This window comes from Temnothorax americanus, unplaced genomic scaffold, assembly GCF_048541705.1.
Source record: "Temnothorax americanus isolate GAGA-0224 unplaced genomic scaffold, ASM4854170v1 Scaffold49, whole genome shotgun sequence".
Classification (NCBI taxonomy): Eukaryota; Metazoa; Arthropoda; class Insecta; order Hymenoptera; family Formicidae; genus Temnothorax; species Temnothorax americanus.
Window position 1 is genome coordinate 81,374 of NW_027509646.1, and position 26,512 is coordinate 107,885.

The 26,512-nt window shown below is 34.2% G+C and overlaps 1 protein-coding gene across 10 annotated transcripts; it reads right to left on the reverse strand.

Annotated features, from left to right (window-relative positions):
• Tweek (transmembrane protein KIAA1109 homolog tweek) lies at positions 1–25,340 on the reverse strand. Of its 10 annotated transcripts, none has more exons than XM_077417348.1 (50): positions 24,826–25,157; positions 23,787–24,100; positions 23,557–23,700; positions 23,108–23,430; positions 20,735–23,007; positions 20,332–20,618; positions 19,930–20,233; positions 19,507–19,824; positions 18,830–19,205; positions 18,235–18,735; positions 17,834–18,092; positions 17,408–17,755; positions 17,262–17,338; positions 16,832–17,165; positions 16,566–16,747; positions 16,244–16,472; positions 15,787–16,175; positions 15,528–15,689; positions 15,310–15,435; positions 14,107–14,245; positions 13,396–13,638; positions 12,749–13,005; positions 12,575–12,604; positions 12,184–12,487; positions 11,690–12,088; positions 11,107–11,607; positions 10,621–11,036; positions 10,095–10,533; positions 9,773–10,020; positions 8,925–9,622; positions 8,673–8,833; positions 8,358–8,569; positions 7,860–8,089; positions 7,576–7,794; positions 7,360–7,431; positions 7,138–7,293; positions 6,874–7,053; positions 6,403–6,604; positions 5,945–6,327; positions 5,454–5,860; positions 5,021–5,344; positions 4,629–4,943; positions 4,350–4,542; positions 3,986–4,215; positions 3,628–3,912; positions 3,365–3,553; positions 3,075–3,281; positions 2,064–2,194; positions 1,755–1,960; positions 1–905 (listed from the first exon to the last, which is right to left on the reverse strand). In XM_077417348.1, the coding sequence occupies exons 2-50, from the start codon at positions 24,037–24,039 to the stop codon at positions 827–829; spliced, it is 14,940 nt and encodes a 4,979-aa protein (XP_077273474.1). In that variant the 5' UTR covers positions 24,040–24,100; positions 24,826–25,157; the 3' UTR covers positions 1–826. The 10 variants fall into 10 exon arrangements, with proteins under 10 accessions (XP_077273474.1, XP_077273467.1, XP_077273473.1 ...); XM_077417341.1 differs by lacking the exons at positions 1–905; positions 24,826–25,157 and adding exons at positions 965–1,672; positions 25,313–25,340; XM_077417347.1 differs by lacking the exon at positions 1–905 and adding an exon at positions 965–1,672 and having other exon boundaries at positions 19,633–19,824; positions 24,826–25,154.
• Between the last annotated feature and the right edge of the window lie 1,172 nt (positions 25,341–26,512).

The window sequence follows — 26,512 nt, forward strand, 5'->3', positions numbered from 1 at the left end:
TATTTATAAACACACATTTATTCCAGCATCAGCAAAATACATATTCAGTACATATTGCTGTTGAAGCAATGAAAAGATCATATTTGAAAGATTATGAATATATTCCTGGATTTATATATTTGATAAAGTCTAATAAATATTCTGCGATTGCGTGTTGGTGTGTGTTATACAAAAATGCATACAATATATTTCTTCTTATTGGAACAATCTACTGAATTCTCGAATCGAATATTAAAATTCTTGAGAAAAGGACCTACACATGACATATATCTCTCAGAATATTTATATTCGTACAATGGCGCTGGATAAATTTAATTACTTTCACATATTTACACATATCAATATAAAACTTTTTACATTATTTAGATTAAGCAATAAATTGTTCCAGAGAACCCATTTATGGTCGATAATGATCGTAAAAGCGCATTAGAAATCTATTTGTATATACTTAAATCATATCAAGAAGTTACTTTCAAGCAAATTTTATAAACGAATAAGTCATAATAAACAGCGCGTATACACAATATATAAAATAAATATAGAAAAATCACAGATCGCGCACGTTTTACAGTCTGAGTCTTTAAGAAGTATATGAACAATTCATATTATAAAATCGAATATAATTTATAAATTCGTACATATTATGGACAACACGATAAAATAATATTAAATATCACAATAATCATACTAAATTCCGCTTTATATTGTCCTACGTATTCAAAATGAAAGATATATGTTTTTTCATGTATCTATTTGCACATAAAAAATTTGTTTTAGTTTTTGAATAGATTCTGCGTTATTGTGGATTGAATAATAACGTTTTCATTCAAAAAACAGAAAGACAAGTAGACAAACCAAGAGTGATTAATTTTGTATTGCTGCATCCCGGAGAATCTTGAAATAATCTATAAGAATGTAGTTAAGATATGTTAAAATAATATAATGTCTTTTCTCTCTCTCTCTCTCTCTCTCTCTCTCTCTCTCTCTCAATTAAGATAAAAAACAATATCTAGTAAAAAGATTATATATACGTGTGTATTAGTAATATACAGTTGTTTGGATACATATCGTGCCGTTTTATTAATTACACTTACAAATATATATATATATATATATATATATATATATATATATATATATTGAAACATATATTATACATACATCTGGACATTAGTTTTACAAATATAAGTTTCATAGTTCTTTACCAAGAACGATTATTATCAACCACTATGGTTCTTTTTCCAATTGTATTACTATAATATCAGCTACTTCAGAACTTAGCTACTTTAAACAAACAATAAAAAAAATGTATACATAGGCTTGTTACTTTACGCATAAACTTTACCGCATCTTAAGTAACACTGATGTGTATTATGTCTTTCTTACCAGTTATTGCACTGTAACACATATTACGAGATCATATGTATATTATTTAAAAAAGTCAATTTGGTATTATTTTTCTCTTTTATATTCTTTTTGTTCATCCGATGGTTCTTCACGAACGGCTAGTACCATTCTTAACATAAGAATGGCGAGTAATTTGTCTAGAGGGTCCATAAATCCTCGTTGTATCCATTTTGGTATCGTCGTGCGTGCATGGGAAAATCCCAATTTCTGAAGAATATAATCGATTCCGTAGGGTTCTATACTTTTGCCGGCCCATGAGAGTAGCCTTGACAGAACGTTATGACAGCGTTATCTTAACTGGTTTCGATACGGGGAGAGAGAGAGACTACATTTAAGAAATAACTTACCTTACTGTCGGTTCCAAGTGCCATGTTTTACATCTGTATGATCGCCAATCTTTTATGAACATTTCAGCCGGATCAAACTGTTTGCGTTTCTTCTCGTCCTCAGAAATAACAGCTATGCTAGACATGTTAACTGTACCTGTGTTTATATTCTTTCTTTCTTGTGAATCGGGACTATGCGCTCTCGCACCCATGTTCTGCATTGTATGCTGTAATATAGGAACGTTCATAAGAATAAGGTGCTTTTTTCTAAATATAAGATTAGATTCAGATTTAAAGTTATTTCAAATATATTTTCAATAAAGCCCCTACCACTCTTTCCTTTTCTTTCACATACGATGTAATGAGATCATGTAGGAAGAAGAAGGCTTCGGCATCAACGGTAACAAATATATGATCTTCAAATTCTGTTATGAAGCTGCATTCAACTAATGGTTTTTCGCCTGTAAATCGGAATAATTACAACCGAATCACAACATTTCGACAATAATTTTTTAAATTAAACACATTTTTACACATACTACATTATCCTGAAGTTAATGCGAATGAAATGATATATCATATAGATACATACTTTTAGATGTAAGTAATAAAACTAAAAAAAAAATTCCATGCTTTTACTTAAGCATTATACTAGTTGACTAGTTGTTTATATTAAGTAATTATGAAAATTTTTAAATGCATGTTTACTCTTTGTTACATTATCTTCACAATATTATGCTTATAACATAATTATAGTTTCATGTTCCAGATTAAAACATCAGAAAAGAATTATAAATTTTAATTTGCTTGTCATTACATTATGAACTTTTTAGGATTTTGAAAACTTATTAAACAAGACTCAGCAAACAGGTATATCGCTTAAGTATTTATTTAAACATGTAAAGCATACTAAATAGATTTCTACTTTTTCTCATCATTCCAAACATAATAAACTTCATTCCATATATTCTTACTATATGAAATATGCTTAGGAAGTCCTAAAAATACACGAAAGAACCACGTGCAGAATAATTAGGACAGTAAACATGTAATATTGTGCTTTGTACTTAATGTGATTTAACATAAACTTGTACCGAGATGGTATATTTATTAATATAATTTCATAACATATTAAGAAAGAAAGCCACCCGTATTAATTTCATTAAAACATTGATGTGTATTTATTGCACATCATTATATTTAGCTTATTTTCGTATCTCATAAAATGTGTTGTATAACGTTTGATTCGTATAAAAACAAGCAAGTAATGTTACATAAACGTTTATTTAAACAATTATGCAGTGGTCGTTTGTAAAATCGATGTTCTTTTAATGTGCATACCTATAACGTCTGGTGTTCTAGCAGTTTGTAAATGTTCAGTTTTTAGATGTAACTGCAACGAAGGCAAAGCGAATATCACTTCCCGTGTGTGCGAGTGTTCTTGTAGTTTACCAGGCGTTGCGGACGTACTCCTTCCACGTGATGCCGTACTACCGTCAGATGTACTGTCCGCTCTATCCCTCTCGACACATGGAAATCTATCTACCGCTATCAAATGAAGGAGACAGTTAGACGCATATAATTTTATAGAAAAAAATAATGATAAAATTTCTTTTATATTTGATATATACCATCAATTTCACTACTAGCAAATGCATAATGAAACCACTCTTGTAAAGATTTAAATTGCGGTGGAAATAAAACACTTCGACTTAATCTACACACGGTTGCCATGGAATGATGTCTTGCGTGTTGTTCTTGTTGATGACCTAAACTGATGGTTAACGTCTGTACGACATGAACGTCGTACGTGTTGGGCACTGCGTGAAAAGAAAAATAAATTTATTGTTTACACTACTGAAATAGCATGTGATAACTATTTAATATTAATTACTTTCAACACTCGGGATTTCTTGGGCTTCTGTAGCGAAACTTATACAGGGCTCTTTTAACGAAAACAGAGCCCAGCTTTTGCTTTTAAAATTAATTCCGTGGAAACACGCTAAGCTAATATTACAGCCGTGAAGTTCCATTGTACCACCGAGGACGGTACCGGTTGATGGCAAAGAAAACCTTAGACTTCCCAATTGAAGACCAGCTACTTGAGTTAATACTCTTTGCCAATGTCTATGATGTCTAGCATCTGATATCGCAGTCTGATTTAAACTCCATGGACCTCCTACAATATTTTAATTAGCATTACACGTTTCATTATGATAGCTGATAAATCAATGACAACGGTTTGAACTTACCGTCAACAGCAGATCTCTTCTTTTGTTGTTTTTTCTTGATACTACTGTTATTCATTCGTTGATGTTTTGGCTGTAATGAACTAAATACTCGTTTGCTACTCTTAAATTGTTGACTGAAAAACTCATCCAGTTTGTAAAACATTTTCAACAAATCGGCTGTTGTTGACTTACTGATCATAATTTGTAATTGATCCCAACCCAAATCACCGTGCATGAAAATGATAGCGGGTCTGTGTAATAAACATTTATTAATATATTTATACGTTGCTTTTTAAACGTTTAACGTTGACAAAATAATATTGTGTTTTCTTGCCTATTTTATTGAAGCAGCACGGCATTTAACTTCATTAAGATTAAAACGTACCTTCGGGTTGGCATGAAAGCATCACCACTGCTGCTACGATTAATCTTCCACTCGTCTCTAAGAGTAACATCCAACGAAGACACTCGAGACATTAGAACACTTGTCCCCATATAATCCAATCGTAATTCTAACGCAAATAATTTTAATCCCACTGTGTGATCAGGTTCTATTCCGGGTTCTTCTCGAATGTGTACTATGACAACGCGTAAAAAAACATAAATTAAATTCTACACGAACTTATCATATAATGTACGTGAATTTACGTATTAAGAAACTCACTGTAAGTATCGATTCTACTTAATTCAATTGTCCCACCAACTATACCACCTTTCGCATCCAAACTCGATCCTCCTAAGCCAATGCCTATGTACAAATTTTTATGTCCTGTGCTACCAATAGACAGTCTTCCATCTGATCTAAAATCCTTTGTCATCCAGCTAACATTGCCCATTACGTTACCCATATTCATATGTACGTTTAGGCGCGTAAAGTTCACCGCAAATAACACTAATGTCTCCCACGCGGATTCTCTTAATTTGACTTCGGATGACACTTGTTTGTCTGCGCTTGTAAAGCTCCAGCCTCTTCCAATGTCTGATATAAAAGTAAGTATTTAATACAAGTTTTTTAAGTTTACTTTCGCTAACTATCCAACGTACAAAAGCAAATACCTTTTAATCGCGGTCTTGGCATATCATTTTCCAAGGTTAATTTCAATTTTTCTCTATTTAATATGGGACTTCTTTCAGGTGCGCTTTTTGACAGTGGATCGCATGCATGCCTATCGTAATGTTTCAATAAGGAGCTACCCATGACCGCTTCTTCCTGATTTAGAGGACTTCCATCCCCTTCGGAATATGCGGTGCCTGAACTTAAGTCTCCCAGAAACAAGCGTCTTACTATACTACGTCGATACCAAGCCTTTGGAAATGCCAGAATTTCTGTCAATCGACGCATGTCGTATTTAAATGAGGCAGATCCAATATCGATGATTGCTAAAAATTAATATTACACAAAGACAATTTATTATAAAACCATTGTTAAGTATATCTAAATAAATTAATAAATTATGCTCGACAATTTCGAGTTGCATTATATACATACTTGAAAATCGTATGACAGCACGACTAGTATCCGAAAGTTTCTTAAGCTGTTCGCTTTGAAAATTCAATTTTCTGCTTCTTGACAAATGAAATTTTACAAATTCAACGTTGATACTCAACGAATCTTTTCTCTCGCTATCCGATAAAGGCGACCATTGTGCTTCTTTTAATCCTGTTTTCTTTCCCCCGCCATATGGGTGAAAAATATAAACGGAAAAATCCGCTAAACAACCTGTGACGGATAATCCACCGATAGCTGATCCACCGCCTATTTCCTTGCCCGTCGTTTGCGACTTAAACTCCCGAAATTCTCTCAACTCTTCCTCAGCACGTTTCGATGAAAATACGATATCAAGAGATGGTAATTGTAACATACATTCTACTCGGGAAACTGGTAAACACGAAAATCTATAAAAAGATTGAAATTTATTAATAAATGTCGGACCCCTTAAAATTTATATAAATATTTATATAAATGTCTATATAATATACCTAAATGTAGATGGCTGCATATGAAAGTATACTATTACATCAACGGGGAAACTGGCGTAAACATACGTGCTACTTGCAGCAGTGGCTGCCCATGATGTGTTTTCTGTATTTTCTAACAGAAAGCCAGCATTTGTTTGCACATTACTCTGGAAATTATTCTTGCTCGGAATTGGCTCTAGAGTTTGTTCTAAAAATTCAAGGATATGAGGACTAATAATAGTTTCCTCTGGAATGCTTTGAAGAGTCATCCAAGCAAACAGACTGGCCTTTTTAGTACCAGATTTTCTAAGTACTGTCATTGTAATTGGATTTAATAGACTGTTCTCAGTAGATATACGGGGAGACAATGATTCTTCTGGAAGAGTTTTGGATTCGTAATGAACCTGCAAAATAGTTTTTCCTTTGTATCATTGTTTAAAAAATATATACGTATCGATAGATAAAATGTTAAATTTTACCTTAACATCCAAACCAGGAATGTGGAAAATTGTTAAATCTACCAAAGGCACACTTGCATGTTGCAGATATTTCAATCGAGATGTACTAGTTGTTGACGGCTTTTCTTTACTATTTAAATGTTTTCTGCTGCTACTGGGACTGCCAGGTTGAAATTCGAACGTACCACCAGAACACGATCTTTCCTTCTTCATTTTACTCAAGCTGTAAAGGAAAGAAGACAACAATTTTATTTCATAAAAATTATGTTCTAGAAATTACTAGAATAAGAGAAAGTCAATATACGATAAACATTTATGTAACGTTATCTCCTTTTTTTTAAATCAGTTTTAGCACGTAGTTTAGTATAGAGAGATTACGTAGAATACACGTTCTTCACTAATCTTGAGAATATGTTAAAGTTATTAAGAATTAAGAATGTATACACACGTATGTATACAATAAATTATATATATTATGGATATATTATTTACAGTTTAATTTCATCTTCTTTCCCTGGGTCTTTTGTATGTAACACGCATTTTCCACTATTAATTAAAACTTTGACATCAAGTTCAAAATCTATATTAGGTTCTTGAGTTTTCTGAGATGTAATAAACGGAGAGGATGTCGATGAAGCTTGCTCTTTTCCAAATGAATCGAGTAATGGTGCACTGCAAAGCAAGGATAACATATAATATACTCTTGAGGTATTTTACATATAAATATATATTTCAATAATTATTGAGAGTACATACTTTCCCTCCATGCTGTCGTAGCTAGATGTACAACTAATATCTCTATTTTTCTTTCTCAATTCAACTCGTTCTCCTTCTATCTCAATAGTCTCTGGCCATTCTAACTCTCCCTCTGGTAAACTCAAATCAGAACTAGCGCTGGGTAGAGACGATTGCCTGTGATATAAATCACAAACAATTAGCTTATATATTTTTTTATTTCTAAGACGGTTTCAATCATACCTGCACATTGTATGCGTATCACTAAAAGTAACTCGTGGTCCGCCAAGCCCTCTTACTCGCAGGGAAGCCGATCTATATAATAACAAATTATTTCAAATCAAACGGGTTTTTTAATTAAACGCTATATATAACTTAATTTAAAATTATTTTTAAAAAATTAAATTAGAAAAATAATGTTTTAAAGAATTATCTAAAATTAAATACATAAATGCATACCGACTGGGACCGCTCCTAGGACTGCTTTCATAACTAGCTGAATTTGCTGAATTAATTTCCGTATTCAGATCTTCCGGACTCTCTAAATGATGTTCTGGCGTGGGCGAGGGTACGATAAATGATCTTGAACGATACGTGTTCGGTTTGCTACCAAGTCCCAATTTACCCTTAATACCAGAAGCTTTCACCGATTGTCTTCTTAGTTTCTGAATCATATCTCTGGAGAACATATTTCAAATGAAAATGTGCACGTGCAAAGAAAGAGAAGTCATTTCATGACATACCTTCTAAAGTCTTTAAATACCATCGCTTCTAATTCATGTAGACGTTTCATTTCCTGCTCGATTGTACCATGCGAAGCGCCCAACGATCGCAAATCGTTTATAATTTTCGCTTGTTCGTTCATTTCTTTCTCTATCAATTGTGACCTCTTCTTTGCATCGAGTGTAGGATCGAAGATAAATGCTGGGAGACTGTCCGTCCAATTTTTCGATTTTTTCATTACGATGCTTTCCTATAACGGCATATACGTTTAATTTAAATAAAATATATGCATCTACTCTACGTCAATATTGGGATATCTTTAAATACAAAAGTTTACACAAGTATTGCAAATAATTATGAATACGAAATGCTACCAAAATCTACGTTAAACTTTACGTATAGTTTTATATACATCGTACGTAAGGTGGTTTTTTTTTTTTTTTTTTTTTTTTTGCCGTACTTACTTAAACAAAGGCCGCGCGTATAAATGGCAAAAAATAAAATTAATTAAACCATACTTTTTTCTTAACCTGGCTAGTGCTATTTTCTGGTTGATCTCCATCGTCGCTGTCGTAATCTGGAGGAACGTGAATATCATCTTCCTCTTCAGAACCAGTTAACATTGTTAATGTATGTCCAAGAGCTGACAGCTGTTGTCCTACATTGACATCAAGATGAATATCGACTCCTTCCATTTGCCATTGAACATTTAAGATCCATTTAGCATTATCTAAAAAAAATAATTATTTTCAAAAATTGTGTACAAAAAAAGCGATATATGATTATATGCTTCTAAAAAATATTATTGACATTAAATATGTAGTTCGCCGTACCAGACTTATCTTGTTTCTGAGCGATAGTCCTACTACACACTTCGTAAGTGCCTTCTGATACAACACATAAATTCATTATATTACTATCGGTCATATCTGGTTTCCAATCGTCCAAAGAAGTTTCGAAGTCTTCCGCAAATCTCAAGCATAATCCTACAAATCTAATAAGCAAAATACACGGTAAAATATAAGTCATAAAAATGTCAAGAGCTTATAAGTAAAAGAATTATGGGCACACACACATATACGTACCTTCCTTTACTAACCAAACTGCCGCTACTACATGCGGATATGCTTGTATTTTCAAGCGTTACCACAACAGCACCTCGCGATTCTCCGTCATAAAGGCTTCTGTTTAATCTCCAATTATTTGGTGGTAAGGGATTAAGCGGTATACATATGCCCATATCATCGACTGTTAATTGCAAAAATAATGTTCCAAGATGAGGTGCGCTGAGCTGACTCGTCAGTTGCCCAAATGGAACTTTTTCAAATACTTGCTGAGTAGCAGTTAACACTTCCTTGTTTAAATTAGATCGCTTTTCATTCCAGTATTCATATGCATTTTTGTAATTTAACCAAACGAGTATAGCTTTATCGATAGCTATCGGTTGTATATAAATCAACGGACGTTTAAGAGTAATTAAAACTACTTCCTTGTCTTCACCCTGAGCCATTTCCTCTTGAAATGCATTTCGTAATCCTATTCTAGTATTGAAGAAAGCAAACTGTTGAAATTCGGGCTCTGCTTCTTCAAATAATACATTTTTTAGCAATTGTCCCAGACTTAAATTAATATCAACTTGTGCTTTGCCAAATAATTTCATGTAGGGATTAGGTTGAGTAGCTCCAGAAACATTTTGCACTCTGTTAGATAATTGAAATTCTACCGCACCCGTTTCTAATCGCACTGCCGAGTTTGTTGGAGTTGTTGCAGTCAATTGAATCCTCTGTAAAGAAATCAAGTTCCTTTTACGATGATTTTTTTTTAGATTGATCAAAAACTGTCGTAAATTAATAATGAATACACAGATGCTAACGGCAATGTTCCAATGAAGCAAAATAAATATAAAAAAGATTTTGTAAAAGAGATCCCTTACCTTAATACGTATAATTAGTGAAAATAAAATTCGTTTCAAAGTAGAGTTGGTTGATTCATCGTCTTCGAGCCACAAAGGTACTGGTTTTTCACCTCCGTAGACTTTCTGTACTACCTCGTTTACTTCTTTCATAAATACCTTTTGTACAAATACCAAATGATTTAGAAGATCCGTCGTTAAAGAATGTTCAAACACTCCGATATCTGCAGTTGCACTTAGGTAGCTACCTTGTCTCAGTACAACACCATCTGCAAGACAGACATAATTTTGTTTAAAACGCAACTATTAAAACCTAAAACTACATGATTCATATATTATTTACCTGCTAGTTTGCTGTCATTCAACGTACTGCTTCCGTCTTGAATATATTCGGCCGAAACATGTACTTTAGGTAATTCAATACTTGCTTCAGACGGCAAGTTCGCTTCTGTCACTTGCAATTTTGTCGTGAAACTCAGATTATGATGAGGCAAATCTATAGTAAACTTAGCCTTGCTGCCTGTTATGCCGGAACTGTTCACTTGGTCCATCTTGTACTGTGCTTGGAGAGATGGTAACAATGCCGCAGTTATACTTAGGCTTTGCAATATTATGTGGAACTGCATAACGATAGGTTCTAAAAGACCAGATACGGCCTGTGGTTTCTCTACGTCTATCGAAGGAGCTGGCGCGTAATGATGCGGACTGCCCGGAACAGCATCTACATCGTCTTGTTGTTGTCCCCGCGACATTCTCGATGATGTTCTAGTAACTCTTAATTCCTGCAAGATAGCTTTCCTTTTTACACGTGTTTGTTTTTATTTTATTTTATTTTAGAAGTTAAACGTTATTACAAGATTAATATTTACCTGCAACGTGGACGACAATTGTTTGCTGCCTCTAGTCATCATTCCGTGTAATGCTACAGGATGCTGCGGTATATCGATATTTACAGCGCCGACAGTCAATAAACCGCTGTTCTTGTCCTTTTGACGCCTCGTAATGCTGGAATATAGAGCTTGTGATTTTCCAACGGTAACTTTTACGACTGTTTGTTGACTAGGGGCAACGCCTTCCAGCAAGACAATCATGGTTCTTCCGATTTGTCCAGTCATACTGCATTCTAAACTTGCGGGCCGCGATTTCTTGCGGCAAGTTAGACTAGCGTGTAAACTAGTAATTTCTGCCTCAAGCTTTAAGCCACTTAAAGTAGCCAATAATCTGGTTCTGTGGATTCGCGCAACGCCAAAAATAATTAGCCGTGTTCTTTCGCCTGTTACAATGTCTGTAAATAGCATTCGATTATATTAAAGCTGAAAAGATAAAGCAAACATTGAAAAATGTTTTATACTTACTTAACTCTCTCGATGGAGGAACTGGCGTTGAACTATTCTCCGCATTCAACCCTTTTTCAATATCAACATCTTTGGTTTCATTCAAGATTTCATACTTCCTTCCGCTTTTATAATGTTCCGCTGCATCTGCTGGTATCGAAAATCGATGGGTAATAGTTTTAGTTTCCGGACGAGTTGCGTACAAATCCAGAAGATAGTATATCGTTTTCCAGCATCGTGGCGTTAAATGTGCGGCGCTATCTTTACATGTATCCGTAACGTTGTCTAAACCAGACCCGCTAGGGCTTGCTCCGAAACTGGGCGTAATAACGCCTTCGCTCAAATTAATATAGCCCTTGACACTTTTGCCAGTGCTTCGTAATTTTTGTGCGAAACTTTGCGGTCGAGATCGTACAGTTGCACCTGGTACGGCTTTTGACTGCGTTGGTTCGAAACTGCTACGAAGCAACGGTGCTTCGATCTTTTTACCACCAGTGAGAAACTGTTCTTGCAGATCAGATGCTAAAAAGTATATCATTCTATTAGGTGCAAATAGCGTGCACACATACGTATATTCACACGTAATAAAATATGATATATTTACTTGACGATGAGCCATTTTTCGCAACGTTGTCATTAACGCGTATGTTAGCGTTACGTTTTCCTTCAGGCTGTTGCTCCTTTAACTCCATTTGTGTCTCTTTAACATTTTGATACATGTTACTTATTTGATGTAATAATCTGAGCAGAGGCATGTTTACTTGCTGGCTTATGTAACGAATATTTAAACTAATGTTAACCACTGTACTAGTATGCTTTTTCAATTGACCTCTAGATATATATAGAACATTTTGCTTTTGTATCATGTCATCTACTGTCATATCAGCCATTTTTTTAATATCGATATCTACGCCAATTTTTTCGCATAAAAATGCTGGTGTCTCTGGCGGTATATCGAGATAAAATTTCGAGTTGGTTCCTTTTCTTAGCTGACATTTGTTATCTATATAAGCATTAAAACAGGAAATATATTATTTATAAATAATATATCTTATACTTACACAAAGTTTGTTTTAATAATATTTTTATAAACCTTACTTTTTTTCTTATCTGTTACTTTTCCAAATTCGCTCACGACTATATCAATGCGCATAGTATCCATACTGCCTACAAGAGATAAATTTGAGCCTAATGAATCTAAGGAGGACATATTATTTACATTTCCTGATCCAATAACTGATAGCATCTGTTGTGGCATAACCGATAAGGACGACAAAAGCGGTTCGAAAATCAAATGTGCATCCAATAATCTTAGAGAGTCTTTCATTGGATACAGGAAAGCACCGCTCTGTATATCGGAATCTTCGGTGTCGTCGGTAGTCATAGTGTTAATTTTTGAATCCTAAAAAAGATTATTTTTAATCGATATTGCATTGGAATGACCCATCTGTGTCGTAGAGTGGCAAAACGTGCGTTTTTTCAAATGTACCTTTGCAGATTTTTGCTCTGTACGAAAGACCTATGTAAGTAAAAACGGAAATGAAGATAAGCATACAAGTTTTCGATATATACGAATCTTCACATTCCCATAATACATATACATTTCTGACATTTTATTATCGGAAGACTATCTCGTGACTCGTGATAGAGTGACTAGACTTACCCAATTTCCCTTTAAATTTCCTTTATCATTATCCTTAATAAATTCTTGCTGTTTTGCCATCCAGCTATACAGATCTTCCCCTGTATTTATAGGCTTAGTAGAATGACTCGTAGGAGATGTAACTTGGTCTAAACTTCCAGTGCTATGTTGACTACCGTGACCCATGCCTCCAGAATAGATGCTAGGATTGGAACCAAGTTGATGTGAATGTGAGATATGAATTTGCGGAGTCTTTTCTTCTCTCAATGTTCCGTAACCTGGTATAAAAATAATATTTATCGATTCAATAACGACAACTCTATACATAGATGTACGTATTAATGATAATAATAAAAATAATAGTAATAATAATAATAATAAAATTAACTATAAACAGAATACGAAGTAAAGATGCAGTAATAATAAAAGTTGTCAAGATGTTCGCAAAGAGATTGAATACTCTCAGAATTATACATTAATAAAAGAGAAAGGTATACGATAAAAGTACGTATAAACGTGCACGATGATGATAATTATATGCAAAAGATGAGATCATGCACGACAGTCTACGCGTTATTCGTGTTCCAACTGCCTCACTCAAAGATGAAATTAAGTTGCTACGTACTAGTTACCAAGAAAATTAAACAACTGATTTACTGTCCACTTACTCATGTTATTTGGTTCTCGTGTTTGACTGAATAACCCACCGCTGGTGAGTAAGGGGAAAACGATACTTGCACGTGTACTAGCAGGCACTTGCGTTGGTTGTAACGTTTTTCCTCTCTTTGGAAGAGCTACGGGTGGAGAAGGAGAGGAAAATGAATCCGGGCCTGGAACCGGTGTTGCTAAAGGGGTCGTATCTTTCCCGCGAGGAGAGCTTACAGGAACCGTCAAACCATCACCACACATACCTAGTCATTTCCACATGAAGCCAAGCGTTTGTATAAGATTACATTATGTTTGTTACGTACAGGATTAACAAGCTACGCGATTACCAATAGGCTAATAAGCTAAAGAGCTATCAGAGCAAAGGGAAAAGAGGCGTTTGGACGAACATACATAAGCATTTATATATGTACACGGGGTTAGTAAAAGCATTGAAAGCAAAATGATTTCTGATGGAATCGTAATTCGTAATGACGGATATATGTTCTGCGATTAATAGAGTACGCATTTTTCAAAAAGATATATCGTTTCTTTTTTTATATTATAATTTATAAAGCATACCATAATAAATAATATACAGGTATGTACAAATTGAAATTATTACACAAATTACTTCAACAATTTAATTATTATTATAAAACGTGTTTTCTTTTTTAAATACTCTGTCAGCAAAAATTTATAAAACTACGTTTATCGTATAATTTGTAATATACCTGATGTTTTATCTTGTCCGCTTTTTATATGTGTGTGTTTATGCATATGGTCCGTGTGGATGAGCATAGCACATTCATCCGTCACTTCCTGATCATCAACATCTCCTGCACTACCCTCCCCATCCGTCAACAGATTCTCCTATAAGTATTAGCAAACCAAAGCTCAAAATAATTTTTTAGTATATATATTGCTAACAAAGCCAAATTTTATTAAGATAATTAATAATTACATAACATAATTTTACATAAGATTTATATGTTTGTCTGATATTAACGTGTAGTCAATTTCAAACTCTTTTTTTATTTTTCTGTAATATTATAACGTCTTAAATTGCCTTAAAAGCGTTTTAAAGCTGATTTTATGGAATAGCACAATGAAATATATGATTAAAGAATTTTTAATATATATATATATATATATATATATATATATATATATGTAGAAGTATCCTGAGAACCGTCTTCAAAAGCTGTTCTATATACAGCTATTTATTGGATAATCACATATATATTTTGCAAGCATTGCTAAACCTGCACCAACGATAAATGTGTTGTATATGTATATGTCAAAAAATATATATATACATATATATGTAACATAAAATTGCTGCATTGGACATATATTACAGCTTGTTAAAAACATATATACGTATGTAACGCATTTCTTAGCCATTATTTAATAACAATTTTGCAAGAAGAATTTTAAAGCGTTTAGTTTAAAATTTTATTTTTAAGAAAAAATATATAAAACTACTTTTGTGTTATATTTTGCGTAATGCACAAATTTTGTAAAAATATTCTTTATTGAAGGATTCTTACTCCTTTTCACATCGATTTCTCCCTCCACTTCTGTCTTACTTATTTGCTGAAAGAAAAAGTTCCTAGCAAATTATGCTTTTTCTATTGATACCTTTTGGATATCTGTAGATATTATGAGGCTACACACACATACACACACACACACACACACACACACACAAAATATATATAAAAAACTTATACAAATTATTGCAGATTGTTTTAAATCTTGATTTTTTAATACTTATATGTGTACGTATATTTTTGTTCTTAATACTCTTTTTCAATACTCATATATGTGTATTTCTGTTTGTCAACATTTCTAGAAAACGAGGCATCAACATTGAGGTTCAACGCATAATCATTGTACATTTTCCTCTAATCTACGTATAAAAAATATCTTACCTCATCAGGATCTGACACAGCAAATGTAACGTTTAATGGTTTAACATGTTTAGTTTTGTAATTATGCTCCAGTAATAATGGCGTATAAAGTACGTTCTTCCATTGCCTGCTTAACACAATGACACCCTATAAATGTAGAAAAATTTAAAGTTTACAATAATAATGAAGATACAAAGTTCTCATATAAATCAAATCTTAATTGTTTTAACAACTATTACCTGTCGCAATGTAGAAAGAAGTGGTAAATCAGATTCTTTTAAGTTAGCTTCAATATTTACGATTTCAGATAATAAAACGTAATTTTGCAATATGGTACATAATTGACAAGATGGATCTTCCTGCAATGTTTTCGCTAAAGGTGTTAATCTTCCGTAACGACTCTGAATGTAAAAAAGGAAATCAATATATTATATAATATTAATAAAACCAACAGGAAACTCTTTATCGCGTAGTTGCATCAAAGCTTGAGTTACATACCTTTAGAGGCATATGTATTCCTTGTACGTCTAACGCTTCTGCCATAAGGCAGGCAACAATTGCGGTAGATCTTCGATACATTGTTCTAAACATATGAACGATACGAATTGCGAACTTGTTACTGGGATTCATCCATGCATTTATCGCTGGCGATGCCGTACTGAGCAAATTCCAATCTAATCTCGTGTAATCAATCTTTCTCGTTATTGGGGTACGTGGAGGCGCAGCAAAATTAAACCATACCGTTTTCAATTCAATAACGCACGATACGGTATTGCCATTTGTCACTTTCGACGTAAGACTGGTGCATGTAGCGCTCATATTCATTTGAGTGGCAGCAGATGCATTTGTCGGTTTTGTTTCTGCCTCTGCGGTAGTTGCTACGGACGCTAAAAGTAGGATAAACTAAGTAAACGCAATATTGATGCGATATCACTTGAAGCATAGTTTTTTTTACCAGCAGTATTATTATCTAATTCGTCTTGGCTTTTAACACTGTCTGTACAAAATACTTCGGCCTCATTCTTTTTGTCACCGTGACCGTTTTCTCCTTTTTCAAACTGAGATCTCTTTACTACTTTTAATTTGATTCCTTCAAAACCACATTCAAACATAATAAATCCTAATCTATCTTCTCCACATCCCATGGTAAATTCTTCGGTAGCTTGCGGTGGTCCAGCCTGTTTCTAAAATGTGAGTTTATTAATAAATTATTGTACGTATTGTACGTATTGTTATTGTCGTTATTGAAATAATATTGAAAAAAGAAATCTACGTACATTCAGCTTCTCTTTTTCGTCCATCGGATAATGTAAATAATAATCAATACACTTTAACGGCGACGTCATTCTTGTGCAGGTAAACAATACTTTCGAATAATGTGCGGGTATAGCAGTAATCACTGCATCCTTTAATATCGAAGACTCATTTCTTAGCCTTCTTAATTGAGAATGTGCTTTACCTGTAAAAAATAAAAATTTTACATTGCACATATAGAACGCGTTTGTGTACGTATATATACATATCCATTTATTTACTTATATACCGATATTTAAAGTGACTATAATTTCTTCTTGCTGCTTCTCCGACGTTTCTATGTATACTGTTTCTCCTCCCACGTCAGCCACTACTGCGGTAGTTTGATGTCCAGATAAAAATGCTTTACTGATTTTGTTTACCTTCTTCTGATTCGGTAATGCAGCTGGTTTATGGAAAGTTTGAACGACTTCTCGAGCTTGTTTTCCCAGATAGAATCTCGCGGTGACATCGTCGAAACAAATCGCGAATAGCGATACACATGTCAAGTCTCGAATATTTTCTAACGCGGAAAACGAGATAATTTCTTCTACGACGGATGCTTGTAACAATGTTAGATTCAACTGAAAAAGATTTTAAATATAATTAAAGAATATATGTAGGTGTATGAGAAATTCGTAAAAAAATTATCATCGATTATTACGTAAAACTATCGTCACCTTTGGTAAGATAATACTGCCTTGTATTTGCGTTGTGATACTTTCTTCATAGACATTCGTCTGTAGTGCAATTTTGCCTGTTAAAAATAAAATTATAAATACAAATTAACTTGGTTCATAGAGAAAAATATATCGTAAAAACTAACATTTATCATCACCTTGACCATTTTTAAGATTCCTTTCTGCCGTAGATCGTTTTGAACTAGTTTGGACTTGACTCCAATACGATAAACTTTGATCCTGTTTTAAAATATTTGCATCCTCCACTTTGCCTATACATTCGTTGTGAAGATGATTTAAGATTGTCAATGGATGTAAACTGGCCAAGGTTGGTATAATACTATCGATAAATCGCTGAAGTGATTCCAGAACCATAGGACTTAGCATAATATCGACATCTCCTTTGAATTTAACAATAACCGTTGTGCGTAATCCAGTTTCATGCAATATTGCTAATAATTCTTCCTCGTTATGCATCGCATTATCTTCTTCACCTAATCGTATATAAAATCTTAGATTTTCTTAAAACACCATATTCAAATATAAAAATTATATTATCAATAATACTGTACCTTCCCTTTGATTTAGAGATATATCGTCCCACAAATAGGGATGTGTGGGCGTTTTATTGGATGAACTTGCAACAGGCGAGCCATCGGAACGTGTAATCATTTTCAAAGATGTAAAACCTTCCGTGACAGTTTCAAGTTTTGGTATATATCGTCCACCAACGTAAACTAATCTACCGTCATCCGCACGTTGAAATACAGGAGTAGTAAATGCGTCACCACCCGAAGGTAATGACGATTGATTCCAGTTTGAACAGCGAACCTATTTTTTATTATTATGTGTAGTAGTTTATTACGTATAGTAGTATATATGTACTCTGTATATTATAATATTGTATTAAATTAGACATTAATCAACTAACATATGCAAATGTACGATTGAATTCACGTTAATATAAAAGTACCTGTGTTAAGTGACTGACATAACTCGACATCAATAACGGTGAATCTACGATTGGTTTATTCACTTGCATGTGCAAATTTACAAGTGTGACATCTTCTTGTGAGGATACAGCAGAGATAAAACTGGTGGATGACACCGAATGGCTATCCGATGAATCTTGCAAACAGCACGTTTCAGTTTGATCAACTTCATTTTGAAAACTAGTGTTTCTGTTGATCCTAGGACTCCTCTTTGTATTTAATATTTGTGTCTTTGCTCTTTCTAACGTATGCGCCTTATCCGAGATATTTGCATTGTTGAGAGCCGAGCTCTCAACAATAGACAAGTCCGACGAAAATTTTTTCTTTATACTGTCATTGCGGTTTAAAACACAGCCAGAACCGACGATAGATTGACGTAAACTGGACGTTCGACTTCCGCTTAATCCATGACTCATATCTTCGTCGGCCGAGTAAAACGCTTCCGAGTGATTTTCCGATGACATGGATACTGTACGTTGTACCTACAAATATAAGTAATAAACGATTGTAATAAATATTGCGATTATAAATTTTCGTACACATAAGATATATCTTTTGTAAATCTTATAAATTTACCTCCTGCTTTACGCGTTCTTCTGAATTTGTCCTCGCGTATAATGAATGATGAGAATCCGATACATTCACTCCTTCACCGTCTCTTGTAGTTGATTGTGCAGATGTAGAAATATTAAATTCGGTTGGAACTGTAGGTAAAGACTGTGGGCTGCTTAATTCAAGTGTTTCTACATTTTCCGTTGCAGTAAAGTAATCTACGGCCAATTTCGAATCGGATACACTACTTTTGGGTGCAGTTTCACGTTCTGGTACACTTAAAATGGATTTACTGCGTTCTGCATTTAGTTTAGAATCGGAATCTAATTTTTGAGGTACGTGTGCTACAGGACTAGCGTCAATCAAACGAGAATACGGTACATCTTTCGTATTCGGACCACTGCAACAAAAAATAAAATAAAATAAACTTTATGTAATTACATTTAGATGCACATATAAGATATTTATAACTTTTGTAAAATTATATCTTTAGATAACTTTTATATATACTATTTTTAAGTCAATTGCTCTTATGCAGAAAATAATACTACTTTAGCTTTGTTAGCGGATAAGGATACAGATTATTATGAGATACAAAATATAGTTTCTAGATTAAATCATGCAATGTCAAAAAAAGAATTAATTATTTATCTAAAAATATTAAAATAATTAAACAGGTCGCTGCAAATTCCAAAGATTACCGCATCGATGTATAAGAAAATCTTCTGTCCAACGATTTCCTATCTCCACTAGATATCAATGGACTTGCAGACGCGACGTTTAATTTTGTACTATTATTTTCTTCTTTATTATGATCGGTCACAGACCTTGGACGTTCCATACTTTTCTTCAGAATTTGTGGACCATCCTGACTGACTGTTACTTTCAATCCTGTTACAGGATAGCATACATCTTGCAAAGATATATCTTGCAAGCTATATGGCGGCGTGTGAAATATCAATTGCCCATCATGCAAAATAGACTGTCCAAACCCTTTCTCTTTACCAGGTTCATGAATTCTATAAATAAAAGTGATTTATGTCAAAGCAAGAAGAATGTACTGTTACGATAAAACTTTTGAATCAGTCATCAAACATGTTCATTATGTAAAGATAAATATCTACCTATAGGCAGCAATGTTAAGACCATCTTGAAGATCGTGGTAGCTTGGTTTGAAAAATCTTGGTCCGTTCCGGTTATTGCCAAAGAATACGCAACCTCCTATACAACCACATTTCGTTGCCTTTACTCCATTTTCCTGTGGCCATAGAAACCACAAACGTTTTGTTGCCTCATCGTGCATTTTTAAATATTTATTTTGTACTAAGTGCAAATTGTGTTCTGGAGTTGGAAGAGAAATCGCGGCTTCTAGAACAACTGGGCCCAAAGATATTGATCCTACCTCGAGCCATATATCTGATCCATCTCCTGTTATGTATATAAGAAATGTATTAAAAATTTCCTTTTTATTAAAAATTAAAAAAATTACATTTAAAGAATTTAATAGTAAGCAATAGAAAAAATACCTGACATTCGGCTGCTTGCGTTATTATGAGATCTACCACTACCAGTTGTATTAGTATTACTTGTATTTGCGAAATAATCTGCCGCAGACACAAACTGGCGAATAGATATCGTAGGCAAAACAGCGGTAACGCCCGATTTCACTTGATGTCCATGAAGATTACAAGTAGCAACACGAATCGGAGATATCCAAAATTGTATGGCAGTACCTACTTCTTGCAGGTATAAATCAACAGCATCTATGGACAGTCTCGTCATTCTGTATTTTATATCTTCGGAACTTGGGCACCTGTAATATTAAGGATTTCATTTTATAACAACAATAGAGCAACAAAGATTATATCATTAATAATTCTTATCCTGTTGCTTTTTATTATTATTAAAAAAAAAACCCAGAAGATATACCTGTAATGTTTATCAACATCACTCTCTGGACATTGCAGTGGCGCGAGACCATGATGGCATTGAAAAGGTAAATTGGGTGGTCGTAAACTATTCTCGGTATTTTTCGCCATTAACAAGAAAGTTTCCAACGATGTGACAAAGTGATGCAATTGGGGAGAAGTAATTTTCCCGCTTAATTTACCCAATTGCACTTCGATCAACCAGGCGTACTCCAATGTTTCCTGATCCAAACTTCTTCCTTCGTTGCTAAACATAGCATGACCTCTAACTTGCAATGCACTCAACATTAAATGTCCCTGATTTAAATGACGTTCTTTATTTGATCTAGTCACGTTATCTGTAACTAAAGCAATGGCAGGAGAGAGCAATAATTGAAGTTGCGTTTCCCTGTAACCCTTTCTCATTTCAAACCCAAAACGTTCTAAAAGTATAACCGGGCACGGTGGATCATTTTCATTACAATTTTTTATCAGATGAGCTTGAATGTCGTGCATAGTAACACCAACAGTCACTTCTAACGGTCTATAATCTCTCGAATCGAACGGCTTAGATTTTATTTCTTCATCTTCCATAGATGCCTCGATACTGCTGTTTTGTACATCTTTATCTTTATTTCTTTCCGCAGATGTTGAAGTATTTCTACTTTGTTGCATATCGGTAAACATTTGATAATCTCCAAATACATTCTCCTTCAAGTGCATGAAGTTTTTTAGCAAAGATCCATATAAAATCAGTATGGATGGTCCAATTTCAAGTTCCAAACTAACTTTGTCAGGCGTTATGGACTGCGGATCAAACTTTTGTGCACCACTTCTTGCCCATTGTAAGCCTGGGGATTTTCTACATTTAGGAATTCGCATAGGAGACAAGAGAATTTCTTCCTTTTCTGGAGTTGTTATATTAGCTTGTGGAGTAGGACCTAAAGGTGGGCATAGATGATAAATATAATTAATACTCAACGCCACAATTGGCACGGACCAGCAGTCGACCCAGCCTGACTCCTTTTGACAAAAGTTTCTCCATTTCTTGCCTCTATTCAATTCATGCAAGTGCTTATGAGATCCATCGCGCGTCATAATTTTTGCATTCTTATCCAATGCCAATAAAATAACGCGATTGGTATTAACTTCTGGCAAATAAAACAAAAGATCAACGCTCTCTCCTTGAATCCAGAAACGTAAAGGTATCGTGACAGGTAAAAAGTCTACGAATGGAAGATCGAACGAGAGATCGAAAAGCTCCCCGCAAAAAGCGACGTGCGCATTCTCTTGGTTCTGAGACGAGCAATCGATCCAATTGTATTCATTGCAGAGCGTAATCAGTTCAAATTCCTTCAAAAGCAAACTAAATTTCCAAGTATATGGAACAAAGTGTAAAATATCAGGTCTCGCTTTACTCGCCCAATCATTGATCATATCTTGAAAAAAGTCTTTATGTGAATAAACTAAATTAGCAGTTGCTTTACATCCAGTTAAATTCAGCGTCCATTCTTGATGATCGTTCCATCTGATGGGATAATGACACTTTACTCCAAATTCTAAGGTCTCACTTTCAACCAAACTCCGATATTGTAGACTAGTTGTAGCTTCCAAATGCAGAAGTTGGCCCGTTATCTTTGTGGTATAACCGTCTTGCAATACTATCCACGGCATTGTAATTTCTAAATACGATCCTGGTCCTACGTTAACGTGAACAGCATTTGTTTCTCTATTTTTACTAAAAAGTATATCAACCGTTGCCTCATTCAATGTTGACAATCTAATGTCGAACGATTGAACTTGTCTTTTATCACCTGGTTTAGGTAATTTTGTAATCTTTAATGGTTGGTAATCATTGGGAAAGAAAAACTTAAATAAACGCTCTCGTTGCCTATCGGCCCAAGGACCATAACTGAAATCTGTGCCCTTTCCGCACTTAATATCGATACCCCATATGGGAGGCATTGCTTCAACCATGTCTCCATTCACCAGTTGTATCATTTCAGGATGTTCCGGTACGACACCGGCTTCGTCCATGTAACAATAAACTTCCATATTATTTGAACTCAAAACGACGAAACCTTCTCCCATGTATCTGGGTGGATCGTCAACCATTCCGGTATATTTTGGGCTAGGAGCCAAAATAACTTTAAAATTTTCGGCTTTGCACTTGGTAAAGTGCATAAAATGATCGTGCCTGGACGCTGCTGGTTTCGTAGAATATACAAAATGTGCTTCCTCCACCGTTATCGATAACGTAGTTGGTACTAATCGATTACCGAATACCAGCCTTCCCTAGAAAAAAAGAAGAAATACGTTGCGCGGCAATGTTTCACACGCAAGTTTGTTTGCGAACAAATATAAAGTAGAATCAAAGTAATTTCTTGTTACTAACTGCGCAAATATCTAGTTTAATGACTGGTATCAAATCTCTCCAAGTACGCGCAATCACGTGAGCTTCCTTCTTCCTGATGTTATCCACATGACGAGATACATCCATTGCGTTAATTTGCGAATGACGAGTTTCATTAGTTGCATTATTTACAGATTCCCCATCCAGATCGTCACTGTTTATATCATGACTTTCCTCATCGGCAAACATTTGTGGTGCAAGACCGAAAGATTTTTCTAATTGCGCATAAAGTTGACAGCGATTATAAACGTGTAACTCGAAGCCATTTAACATAACTGATAGCCGTGTGTCAGAATGTGAGAGATCTACAATATAGAAAGTTTTATAAGATATATATGTGTATATATATGTACCGTTCGTTCATTTTGGTTTTAAAATTTATATAAATTATTATTTTATTACATTAGACATTATTAAGAAAAACACTTCACCTTCCGATACATCTTTAGGAACGTAACTTCTCCACCACCTAAATATAAGCCAACCGTCCTGAATTCTAAAACTATAATCCGTTGTGATATAAACTATGTCCCTAAACATTATCTTGCCGCTTAAAGCACTTAGCGTGACAGATCCTGTGAGTGAGTATAAAGTAAAAATGGAATAAACATCTTGAAATACGTTGTCGATTCTCTGTTAATTATATACTACATGTTCTTACCAACTTTAACATATCCGTCTCTAATAATAAATCGATTTAACAACTTTGTGAATATATAACCAGCCACTCTACTATTATAATAAGCGATATAAACAATCCAGAATATGGCAGATACTAGCGAACATAGCAACCATATAAAGTTGCTATCCATCTTAAGATCATCCAGGATGACATGATCGGAATAATTCCAAAATGCCGATTCAACCACAAGTAAAGATGGAACTGTAGCATTGGATACTTGGTTCTCTTCCATGATAATGCTATTTTCCCCGTTGACTCTCAATTAGAAACTATTATTCATAGAATTTTATATACTGAAACAATAAAAAAGAATCTCTTTAACCCTTCGCAGAACATGTGTCATTCTGCTGCTTTCGTCGAACAAGCGGGGGTCTTTTACGCCAGTTAAGGTGGCGTAAAAAATCTGAAAAAAATTCAAATATACTTTCAAAGGGTTTAAAAATCTATTTAAAATTCGAAATGGAAATATCGAGTGGGTCTTGAGAAACTCTTGAAAACCCCATTTGTTCTGCGAAGGGTTAATATTAGCGATACAAAAATTTATATACATGCAGGGTGTCGCATGATAAATGTACTAATGTTACTAATCTTTTACAAATTATGAAAAATAAATGAAAATTTATTATGTTAGCATAAATCTATCTCTATACGTTGAATTCACACGCAACTATTATCTCACTTGTCTCAACATAACCTACTCGTTTCTATACAGTTGTAAAAAAGTCAATTATAAATTCAATCGAGTTTGATGCTTGTTACCCAATATTTTTTTTTAACAACATACAATCAACAAAATTGTGCTGACACATCAAAGGAAATTCTCGTGATATGCGTTTTGCATCTAACAAACGTAAGTTCAATAAACCGCATTTGCGCATTCACCGAACAGAAATTATACACAACAGATTACAGAAATTTAACGGATCTTTCCGAAAAATAATTTATCGCAACGATCTTGTCTGCGGAAAACAACGATCACCCGTTCAACGGAAAACGACATTTTACTTGGATGATTTACCTCTATTAGATAGTCGGGTATAAAGCACATTGACATTTTGTCGTGCCATTCATATTTCTACGCCTGTCATTATAATAATCCTATTGTCATTATAATAATCCCGATGAGAGAAATGTCAGAGAGAGAGAGAGAGAGAGAGAGAGAGAGAGAGAGAGAGAGAGAGAGAGAGAGAGAGAGAGAGAGAGAGAGAGAGAGAGAGACAGACAGACAGACAGACAGACAGACAGACAGACAGAGACAGAGAGAAAGAGAGAGAGAACTGTCATCAATGGACAATGACACGCATAACCTCACACTCTATTGACATATGTATGCTAGTATGCTTCACCCGCTTCACCAATGCATTGAAGGCAAGTCCGTATGACGGCGTCAAAATATTATATATATATATATATATATATATATATATATATATATATATATATATATATATATATATATATATATATATATATATATAAGTTAGGTGAAGCTTGTGCAAACGTACCTATGCTAGGTTAAGAGCCACGCACGTTATCGACGTTCGACCGCTACTGAGCGCCCGGAGCGGCTTGGTCTGCTGAACGCGACCAATGCGAGTCGTACGAATTGACCACGCACGGCACGCACAGTCGATTGATTATTCTCCTCAACGTCGATTGTGCGTGCCAAAGCAATAGTTAAAAAGATTTATAAGCCCCGCACATTGTGAAAATTAAGAAACAAATCACTATTGGAGTAGACGTACGAAGACGTGGCGTGTGTCTCGTCGATGCAAACTATTTGACAACATTGCAAAAAGATTTAAGCCACCAAATGGCTTAAGAAAAATTAACAAACTTCTTTATTGATGATAAAATAAAAAGATATCTCGAAACTTAAACCGATTTTAAAGTAGGCGTATGAAAGACACACGCCCGCGCTCTCGCTAATCAAAACTATTTAACAATATTATAATAATGTTTAATGTTAAATTAGTCATTGAATGGCGTAAAAAAGATTAAAGACTCCATAGATTGTCTAAAAAAATTTAGCATTTATCATCATACAAATTACAAATATTTCTCATGATTCGTCTAGTACTGTGCGTCAGAATTGGTCAGAATTTAGCGCTTCGTCTTTTTCACAGATCATTTGTGGCTATATACACATTTCTCGTTGGCTAGCATATTATGCAACAGCATTCTATAACTCCTTTATCGTCTAATCTTGTTCGAGAGAGCATGCCTCACATTAAAGAATACATAAAAATGATGAGATAAAATGTATTTCTTGAGATTTGTTTTATGTCGTTTGTAACATTTCGGACCGTCTACCTTATTCCCACCGAGCGCGAGCGACGGCATTCGTAGCTCCTTTTTCTCGTTCTCGGAATTATATATTATAATTCGTCGTGCCCAATTTTTTAAATATTTATCTTTAAATATTTAATTTTTATATTATCTATCTAAAAATCTTTCTCTAGGCAGAAAATTAATCATTCTATTCGTATTAATAAAATGATATTAATCGACAATTATAATTGTAATGTTCTGAATTAATACTTAATAATTTTAAAGAAAATAATTTATTTATTTAAGTATTATATTATATAAATATTTAATAATATGATAACTTAAATTTCCCTCGTAGTTGTCCTGAACAATATGGCGAATCAAAGTACCAATCAAAAGTTGTCTAAACGGTGTCCAATCTCTTATTGAGGATG

What these genes read in the sequence shown, in the direction of transcription:
- Tweek (XM_077417341.1), bottom strand. Translation starts at nt 24,039, where the DNA reads ATGGAAGAGAACCAAGTATCCAATGCTACAGTTCCATCTTTACTTGTG. An exon ending in TTCTTTCTACATTGCGACAG is followed by an intron (nt 15,436 to 15,527) that starts GTAATAGTTGTT and finishes CTACATTTATAG; the next exon opens with GGTGTCATTGTGTTAAGCAG. An exon ending in GATACGCATACAATGTGCAG is followed by an intron (nt 7,294 to 7,359) that starts GTATGATTGAAA and finishes TTTATATCACAG; the next exon opens with GCAATCGTCTCTACCCAGCG.